The 10426-nt window shown below is 41.7% G+C and overlaps 1 protein-coding gene across 3 annotated transcripts in view; it reads left to right on the forward strand.

Annotated features, from left to right (window-relative positions):
- The first annotated feature begins 1080 nt into the window (after positions 1-1080).
- The window catches only part of Pbx3 (PBX homeobox 3), a 189729-nt gene continuing 180383 nt past the window's right edge, over positions 1081-10426 (forward strand). For 2 of the 3 annotated variants that reach the window (XM_040735723.1, XM_040735726.1), the window contains exons 1-2: positions 1081-1348; positions 2174-2247. In XM_040735723.1, the coding sequence (XP_040591657.1) occupies positions 1149-1348; positions 2174-2247 (274 nt within the window). In that variant the 5' untranslated portion in view covers positions 1081-1148. Of the gene's footprint in view, positions 1349-1645; positions 1797-2173; positions 2248-10426 lie in introns of those variants that run through there. The other variant, XM_040735725.1, reaches the window with a different exon arrangement.

Consider the following 10426-nt stretch of genomic DNA (forward strand, 5'->3'; position numbering starts at 1 on the left):
CGCCGTTGGCTTTGGGGAGACTATCCCGACCCCATATACCACCCCCAAGCCCCCATCTGTTAATGACAGGGAGGGAGCAGGAGTCGGGAGGCAACACTTCGCCGGCCGGGGCTGTCCATCCGTGGAGCGCGGGCGCGACGAGGCGTGGGATTCCCGGGCGCGCTCTCTTGCGCCCCACTACCGAGGCCAGAGGGGACGGTCCCAGCCTCGGGGGCGGGGCCTGTGGCGGCGGCGGGAGGTGCAAGGCCCAATGGGCACAGACCCCGCCCCCGGAGGCGGGGCATCCGGAGCGCTTCCCCCGCCCTCTCGCTCGCCCCCGCCCCTCCCCCCGGGCGCCGGGGCCGCAGTGAGTGAGTGGCACTGGCAGCCTGTCAATCCCTCAGCCGAGCGGCCTTCGAGCCCGGTCCGCGGCGGCTGCTGGCTGGGTGCGCGGCTCCGGAGGTGGCGGCGGCGACTTCTCCCGCCTCATCAATCTGCTGTCCGCCCGGCGTGCGGCCCGCCGGGGCCCTCCATCGGGCTCCGCGCCCCCGCCGCGTCGACCCGCCCGCTCCCAAACTTTCCTCCTCCGCCCCTCTCGCTCCCCGCGGCCCGCTCGTCGGCCTCCTCCTCCTTCGTCGCCGCCCGCCGCCGCCGCCGCCGCCGCTCCCTCCCCCGGGGCCGCCGGTGCTCGGATCCCGCCCGCTTGAGGCGGCGGCGGGCGGCTGAGGGAGGGGAACCGTTCAGGCTGGCGCGGGCGGCGGCGGCGGCGGCGGCGGCCGCGGCGTCCCGACAACTCGGCTAGCGCTGAGGACCAAGTTGCGCGGGGCCGCCCGGCGCGGCGCGGGGCGCTGAGGAGGCGGCGCGGCGGCCGCGTGAGGGCAGCGGGCACCGCCGCCTCCGCCTCGGCCAGTGCCGGCGAGCGCGCCGCTTCCGCCCGCCGCTGTCCTCCGTCTCCGCCGCGGCGGAAGCCGGAGCCGGACGCCGGTCCGCGTCCCCTCGGTCGCGGGCCTCGCCGGGCCGGGCCGCCCCCTCCCGCGCGGGCGGGGAGCGCGCGGCCGCCTCCCCTCCCCCTTCCCCTCTTTCTTCTCCTCCCTCGCCGCCGCCGCCGCCGCTGCCGCCGCCGCCTCAGCCTTCGCCTCCGCCGCCCGCTCCCGCCCGCGCGCGGCGGGATGGACGATCAATCCAGGATGCTGCAGACTCTGGCCGGGGTGAACCTAGCCGGCCACTCGGTCCAGGGGGGCATGGCTCTGCCGCCTCCCCCTCACGGCCACGAAGGGGCGGACGGCGACGGCAGGAAGCAGGACATCGGCGACATCCTCCACCAGATCATGACCATCACCGACCAGAGCTTGGACGAGGCGCAAGCAAAGTTGGTGTCGTCTCATTAAGCATCTTTTGTGTGTGTACGGGAGCCGGGCTCGGGTCCCGGGTGGCTCCCTGGACCGGGGGCCTCAGTGGCGGGCGGGAACTTTTTCCGCCTGCCCGGGCCTGGGCACTCGCGGTGCCCCCCATCGAGCGGGCAAAGTTGCTCTCCGGGCTCGGGACAGCCTCAGTCCGTGCTTCGTCCGTGCCCTGCTGCCCGGCCCCCTCCTCGGATTTAAACCTCCCGCCCGGACTCGCTGCGCTCAGCGTCCCAGCCGGCCCCGGGCCATGCCGCAGAGAAGTGCAACTTTCTCCGCCGGCCCGGACTCGCGGCATCCACTCCCCTCGGCCGGGTCCGGGGTGACCCGCTGCTTGCCCGCTGGTCCCGGCGCGCAGCGCCAAGTTCTCTAGGAGGGAGGGCAGCTTTGCAAACTTTGCGGAGCTGTCATCCGCAGGTTAGCCGCCGGCAGCCGGCCTCCGCGCCCGCTCCCCTGCGGAGCTCGGGCGTGGGGTTCCCCTCCGCGCCGCCCCGGTCCCTGGGGTCCCCGCGCGACCCCCGGAGCGGAGCCCCCAGCACGGGTTGCTCCTGCGTTTGCCGAGGCTGCTGTGGGCCCAGCAGATGGGTCGCGCTGCTTTCGGGTTGCAGCTCTCACCGCTAGAGCTTCCCCCAGTCGCGAACTAGTCAACTTGAGTTTTTGTTGACTTCCCGTGGTTCCAAAGAGCTTCCCCACACCGGGGCCCGGTTTTAAATCTTTGGTCTAACTTAGGAAGGCGCCATATTATTCCAATAGGTGATGCTAATACCTTTGTGTTTTGCTATTTGTTTTTTTAGGAAACATGCTCTCAACTGTCACAGAATGAAACCAGCGCTCTTCAGTGTCTTGTGTGAGATCAAAGAGAAAACAGGTAAGACTGCTGCCCGCAGTGGGCCCGGAGACCCCCCACCCCCACCCCCCGAGGTGGGGTCACTTCTACTCCTTCGATTCTCCAGTTGAGAGCTGCTGCTTTTGGGCACCGCCATCTTTGATCATTCCCTGCTTCCCACCTCCTGATCTTGAGAAAAAGAACTGCAATAAATCTGGAGTCTATTTCTCGATTCTGCTTTGATGCAAAATGAAGTATATGTGTGAATGGGGCTGGGTCGCAGTTCTTTAGGCGGCAGCCTCTGCCTGAAGTCAGGGAAGGGGCTCTAGCCAGCCGCCCTCTATTTCTTTTTGCCTTGTTTGTGTGGCAGTTTTTAAAAGGAGCAATGAGAGACTGCCAGGGACCAGGTGCTCGGGAGAGGCATCACCAGAACTTTGCTTTACTTAGGCAGCCTTGAGCTTTGGTTCTGCTGGTAGAAGACACAGCAGAACAGACCTCAGTGTTATGTCAGTTTTAGTGTTTTAGGTGGGGGAGATGACTTTTAAGAATTCAGGAAAGAAAATGATGTGCTTAGGTGTATACAATGTATCACAGTAATTAGTATTTACATAAAATTGTCTATCTTGCAACTGTTAGCACTTGTTACTGAGTTTCAATATATAAAGAAAAGTGTCCACAGATGGAGATGAAATATGTTTGATGTCCAAGGCAGAAGTAGATGAGATGATAGGTTTTGCAGACGGGCTAGCATGAAAATTGCAGATACATTATTAGGGAAAATTTTGGCAGTTCATTTTAGTTTAACTTTCTTGTCAGACTTTTTCTATTTAAGGTGTTTTTACTTTTGACTTAATGGTAAAGCTAAAGTAGAAGTCGGGATATAATTCACATATTTTAGTTTGTGTTTAGTTATCTTTCCTATGTGGCAAGCAACTCCCTTAATTAAGCTTTACCGTTAATCTATTTATTGTTGTATGTGTTGGATGTATCACTTTTTAAAGTTACTCTTTTGTAAGTTAAGGGAAAGAAGAAAAAGTCAAGTCCAGTGTTTTGCAGTATCCAACTGATGTTGTTTTAATAATTATTTGTTTGACTGTCTTTAAATTGAGTTTACAAATAATTGCAAACTGTCTAGAATTGTTAGGCTGGTAGTTGAGTTATACTCTGTTTAAATAGGTACTATTCATATTCCTAAAAGTAATACAGAGAAATACTGGTTCTCTTTATATATATATATATACATGCATATGTATATATATATTAAACCATAATTATTAGTAAATATTGAAAATTTTATTTGCTTTTCATTCATGCCATGGATTTATTATTTGGTGACATACTTTTCTTTCTGAAAACCACAGTCATTTTAAATTATTGACTTATTGTATGTTGATTTTTGTAAACTACTTTTAGAGTGCCTTTTAATTTAAGATGGTAGATGATTTTAATCTAACTATAAAGGCATCCAGCATTGAATCTTGGAGACTTTTAATTTGGGAGAATAAAAGTATTTATTTCTTAGTATATTATACTGCTTAATTTTTGAATTTTTTTCTTGCTATCAGGGCTACATTCCAGTTTGTGCTGACAGCTATGCACTAGGGTATTGATTGTGTTATGAATATTAAAACTGATTCAACTTTATATGGCATTATATTGCTAAAGAGAGGGAATTGATACTCTTCTCTAGCTAGGGCCCTCTCATTATGATTTGTGCTTATTTATTTTTTGCCCCTTTAAAGTTTCAGCCTTTCCACACAGAACCATACAGCATTTCTTGTTAGGCTCTTATCAGCAGGGGAAATTCATTTAAGAAGTGTTAGTCTTCTACTTGCTTATTTGCATAGGATTCAGTTATACCATTCTGGAAAAAACAAAAAACAGAAAACCCTAATGTAGTCAGCAACATGTCAAAGGTGAGTTAAGGAAAAGAAACAAGTCTTTTCAGAGTCTGGGATGATGATGGTTAAGGAGCTTTGGTAGAACTGTTGCTGTTTAAGAGGCAGGAGAGCACAGACAAAAGAAATTTCTCTGTTTTGAAAATTTCTGGGGCTTTCGGTGATAACTTGTAAATTAGATCCTCTTTTTTTGTGCATTGGCCTGCGACCCAAGTTTGCAGGTTATCTCTTTTATAAAAAACCAGCAGCCTCAGAGTAAGGCGCTGTCTGGGCTGAAGCATCCTCCTGCCAGCCTCTCTGAGCTGGAGAGGGATGGGATTTAAGTACTGAGTGATTGATGGGGGTGAAGCTCTCTTTTGCTTTTCCTTTCTCCCCACTATCCATAGCTCTGCCTTATGCTCCCAAACCAGTTTTAGAAGGAGACAGGATCACTGGACTCAGAGCCCTCAATTTGAAATAAAACAGCTGTGTAGACATTAGTGTTACCAAAGCAGAAAAAGCCAGGCAGCACATTCCAGGGACTATCCCCTGTCTGCTTTTGTAGTCCTGCTTTAGTTCATAATGAACTTAGAGAGTAAGTGTTAGGGAATATACGTATGCTGCTTAATACTTTTTCTTTAAATCATCTTGTTTATCTGTTATCATGATATCTAAAGATTAATTACCTAGAGAAAGTTCATCTAGTCATTTGTGAATATAAAGCAGAAATATGTGATGACTCTATTCTGCATACTAGAGGGGAGGGGCCGACAAGTTGAAAACTAGACTGTTGGGTAGATGGGAACTGCCACTTCAGTGAACAATGTGACTTTGGTTGTGATTTTCTTTTAAAATAAGACAAAATCATTTTTAAAAATTTATGTGATTGTAAAACTGCCAGTTGATTTTGAGGTTTCTGATCAGGTGGTGAATACTGCCAGTTTTGATGCACACAGGGGACTTAGTTTGGAAAACATCTTATTTCTCCCCTACCAAATATGAAAAAGCAATCTTTTCCCCTTCTGACAGATAAATGGGCGCAATCTGCCACAATTATATTATTTTCTTGTTCAGAGTTAAGGAAAGTATACTTTTACTATAAGATGATTGCTTTTTTTTTTAAAAAAGTGTTGAATTATAAAATTTATCTTACAGCTATTTTAGGACGGAAACATTTTTCATTGTTGAATTATGACATTTATACATTTTAGAAGCAGCTAAAAAGTTACAGGCTTTAAAATCAAGATATATATCTGTTTTAAACTATGTAAACAAGGGAAATAGTTGATGTGCTAGGATTTTCTTTAGGATAAAGTCATATGTTATCATCCTTTGTTTATTAAATATCTCTAATGCAGTGAGGCCTGCTCATCTCCATGCTATTGTTGGTATATTTTCTTACCTATTTTTGACTTACTTAATCTTGACTGTGAAGTGTTTATTTTGTGAAACAGTGTATCTTCAAAAATATGCCTTTTTTTTTACAAGACCTTTAATTGTGGGAATTCAAATAAAGGAGACATTGTTTTCGAGGGAATATTTTTAATGTACACCACTCTAGCACTTCAGTATATAATCTTAGCCATAGAATTATAAAAAAATAGTGTATATTAAAAAACCCAACATAACCCTTTCCTTTTACAATACTAGGTTAAAATACACATTGTTGATAGCTGCCAACCAAACTCTGATTTATTGCCACCACAAACCCTAAATAGCTTTCATTTACTAGTAATGTCTAATGGCAGACTGATGGTTTGCCAGATTTGTAGGCTTTGTGAGGCTTCTAAGCAGGACTGACTTGGGAAGATCATAAAACTTAATGAACTTCTCTACTGCAGGAGGTGTCCGCAGGGGAAGAGAAAGGCCTGCTTGGCTGCTTGGGTTCCTTGAAGGATTTTTTTTTATGTTTGAGAAGAAAATGACTATTAAAAATGCTGTACTTTTAAAACAATTCATCTTGAGAAACTCATAAGAATTCTAGATATCAAAACTAGAACAAGAATGTAGTATGCACATGAGAATTTGTACCCACTTAGTATATGATAGATTAAACATTTTATCTTTATAAAGTGTGATAGCTTTCAGAGGACAGGGCAGTACTCTTAGTTAACCCTTCTATTTAATTCTTACTTTACATTTTTAAGTGTTTCCTTTGCATGTTTTTCTGGCTTTTTTTAAAAAGACTTTCATGTAAAGATTTGCTACATTTTTTTATTGTACAGACTTGTGTGTTATTTATTTAATATTCAATGTATAAAAAACAGGTCAACTGTCAAGTAAACATTTAGCAAAGAAATAAGAAAATTGTTATCTTTGAGACTCAATGGTTTTGTCTTTACTGTATATGTTGATATTGTACTATATCCAGTATAGTTAATGTTTGTTACAAAGTTTTGAAAACAAATGCATTATTATACATATATGTATATATATATATATAATGTTTCTGTTTCAATGAGATTACTTTCCAGCTTTTAAGACCTTTTTATTATGGACAACAGCTCTCTCTCTCTCTCTCTTTATATATATATATGTGTGTGTGTGTGTGTGTGTGTGTGTGTGTGTGTGTGTGTGTAGAAAGAAGACAATTTTGAACATTGATACCTTCAACAATGGCAACAATTGGCCAATCTTGTTTTTTTCTATTACTCTTGTCCTCCTAGAATTTTTGTGATTCAAATAATCATAGGCCTTTAATCATTAAAATTTTATATCAATTTTAGATAGATATGGTTTGTTTACATTGGGAATACTAAATGATTAAACAGGAAAAATACAAAGTCAATGTATGTTAGAAATGTCATAAATTCTATTGCTTTATCAATATACTTTCCTTAAAGTCATTTAAGAATATTTTATCAATTTTTTTCTCTTAATAGATTTATATTGTTTATGGGAGATTTTTGTAGGAAGTTTTGAAGGCTGTAAAAGAATGACATATGTCTGACTTTTCCTCCTATTTCTTTCTTAGGCAATTATACATGTAATCTGTTGGTAGAAAACCTGGAAAAATTGTCATTGCTGAGTTGTTTTAGAACTTTCTGGTCTGAAGTGTCATGCAGATAGATATACCTTTAAAATGGGATGATCTTTTTAGCCTTTTTTTTCCCTTTCATTAAAAAACATATTGAAGCCTGTTGTCAATACTAACTTGATCTGTGCAAGTAATTTTTTTTTTTTGTGCCTTAGCTTTTTATTTTTAGTGAACCTCATTGCAGGTTTGTGTGGTTTTGATATTTTATTTGGGACTTTACCATGTCATTTTTATTTATTTACATAGCTTATTCAAAATTAGAATTATATTACTATACTGATAATAGAGGCCCTAACTTGCCTCCAAAACACAAATCCACCTATTTTTATAACATAAAACTACATTTTTTTCTTACTGATGATTTTCCTTTAATTAATTTTACTTGTAGTTTTAGATTTTAGTTTATGTATTTTATAATTCAAAGAAAGGTTTTAGTTAATATTTTATTTAGCTTATTTGTATTTTGGTACTGTATAGGGGCGTGGTGAGGAAACTATATTTGTGATTCTCTAAGAATTGAAGCTGAATTTTCTGACTCATGTAAGTCATCACTTTGTTTTATATGGATACCATATATAATATTTATTCAAAAATAAGTGCTTCACACATTAGCCCTAAAGTATCAAGTTGAATAAGGATTTAGGCTATTTTTCCCATATTCAAGTTTATGAGAAGAATCTTTAGATACGTTTTATTTCAATATTGACACTGTGAGAATAATGTTTTATTTGTTTTCTCAGCAGGCTTGTGCTTTAGCCATTTATCAGTGTGATCAGCATGAATGAAATAGTATCTGACAAAGCTCGAACATCTCCCCCTCCCATGCTGACCTTTTCCAAGTACTTGCTCTACTTTTATAGGCCATTCCAGCCTGGAAGTGTGAAGAGACACTCATTTACATCATAGTATATAGTATAGTATAAATCAGTGAAGTTTTTTTAGTTCTGTTTACCACATTTTTTTTTCTTTACAAAGTTATAGAAGTTAATGAAACAAACTGATGTAGCTAGGTGATAGTGCTATATTTAGCAAATAAATTAAAAAGTAATTCTTGAGTGAGTCACTGAGAAAAATATGCCATCTGTTATGCCTTCAGATATAGAACATATTAGAAAGCAAATTTCAGTCTTAAAATCTTGATTTTAATGATGCTCTTTGTTAGCAGACTTGCAAATAGGATCCCTTAATACTTTTTTTTCATAGACCTAAGCGTATAAGATGGCTATAGTTTTTAGTGTAAAGTGTAGCTCGCTTGTGCACAGAATTGGAATAAAGTGTGTTATCTAGCAAAGACGTTGACTCGATAGAATGTGTTAAATTGAATAAGCATAGCAATTTTTTGATTTACTCTACCCGTAGTCAGTAACAATTACTACTGAAACAATGTATGGATAGATAGATAGATATACTTGCTTAAAGTTTTATATTTGTTTTCTTTCAGCTTAGGTATTTTAAAAGTGATAAGTTGTTTTGAATACTAGCCCTTTTTGTGTGATCATAGTAATACGTTTTTGGTATACAGTGTAATCTTTTTAATGCTGATGATATCTCCTGATGTTTAAACCATTATTTAGGAGATGCTAACATATGTTACTGCAAAATGATTTTGTTTTGTTTTGTTTTATGTGGTATATCAGTTTTCAAGGCATATTTCTTAGGCATCAGCATCCAGCAGGTGGCTTTTTACATTAAAAAATTCATAAATTTTAAAATCCCATAAAATTTTATTTCAAATTCAAATTAACTGATTGAGAATGTCAACATTTCCACTGTCTCTATATTAACATTTATAATAGAACAAATGGTTGCATATAGGAATTATCTGCAGCATAATCTAAATTAAGATTCTAAACAGGCATTACAGATGCTGGTAACTTTGGCAATTATCATTTTGTTTGGTGAACAGTAGTAAAACAGTGTGCGGTAAAAGTGTTTAGAGAGAGAGGATAAATAAATTGAACAGTTTTGCAATGCAAAGTGGTTTGTGGTGTTTTTGAGGATTTCTTGGCTCTCTCTTAACTGCTATTGTGAGCCTGGAGCAGATTTCCCCATTGCTAATGCCCTAGAAGTATTAATTCACTTTGATATGCTAATTAGAGGGCATTATGCAAGAAATGAGATTAAGTGGCAGCATGAAGCCATTTGCCTGTCAGTAAATTGAGAGCTTTAGCATCGGGAGGAGCTTTGTTTTTTTTTTTTTTTTGGTATGTGTTTTTTTTTTAATGCCCCCCCCCCTGTTTTTCTTGGTTTTGCATATAAATAAAATTGATTGAAAGCTCTAGAGAAGGTTCTGGAACACTGGACTTCTTCTCCTGCCATGATTATTTAAATATACCATGAAATTTTCATTTTACATTCTGTGTGAAATTAAGAATTTGGTCGTTTAGTTTCTTTTTCCTGAAATGACTTTAGCAACAATGGCTAGTGAATTGTTATCACTTACTTACCTCTTTGTAAGTGTAAACATGTGTACCAATGTTAGCATTAAACTAAATTTCACAAGAATGTTTACTTGGGAGGGAAGAAAGAAGTTGTTGAATTGGACTTCTTGAAACTATTAAATTAGCATTAAGATTTTGACTTGAATTTATGGAAGTTGAACCAATAAAATTAATTAGTGGTTAAACTTTGCCCTTTACAACACAACCTGTGGAATTTATATTTTGTTGTTTATTGACATATAAGATTACCATATTTGATTTTCATGTTGAGAATGAAATTTTCATTCTGGTTTTACTGATTTGTGGCTACAGTCAGGCATTTGAATTTTGCTCTGTAAAACTACTTTGTGATTTTCTATAATTTTGTGAGAAAATGGATGCATGACTAAAGGGGTTGGGGAAGTGGAGGACAGAATTCTCTGTGCTTATGAAAAAGTTAAGATTTCTTCAAACACTGATCATCTACCTGCATACAGCTTTAATCAAACTGCACAGTGCTGCCTGACTGGATTGGTTAGACTGCAGTGTTTGGGTTCTAGCGTCTGAATTCCATCATGTCTGGACCCAATAAGCCATAGCTTCTCAGAGCCATATGGATTATTTAGTCCCTACAGCTGCCATGCATGTACACTATGGGGTCTTGCATCTCCTTGGGCATGGGTGGGCATGTAATGCCTGCTAATGTTACTGGGAGTTAGGAATGTGCATATAGGCGTGAAGATGAGAGCCTCTTGGGACAGTCTTGATGACATTTCTGTGGGACTGGACGGGGACTTAGATAACACGCTCACTACTTTTTTTTTTCCTATAGGAAATACTTAGTTACTTTAAGCTTTTGTTGGTTAAACTCAGACTCCTCATTAGTC

The sequence above is a fragment of the Mesocricetus auratus genome, unplaced genomic scaffold (genome assembly GCF_017639785.1).
Source record: "Mesocricetus auratus isolate SY011 unplaced genomic scaffold, BCM_Maur_2.0 Super-Scaffold_100047, whole genome shotgun sequence".
Taxonomy (NCBI): domain Eukaryota; kingdom Metazoa; phylum Chordata; class Mammalia; order Rodentia; family Cricetidae; genus Mesocricetus; species Mesocricetus auratus.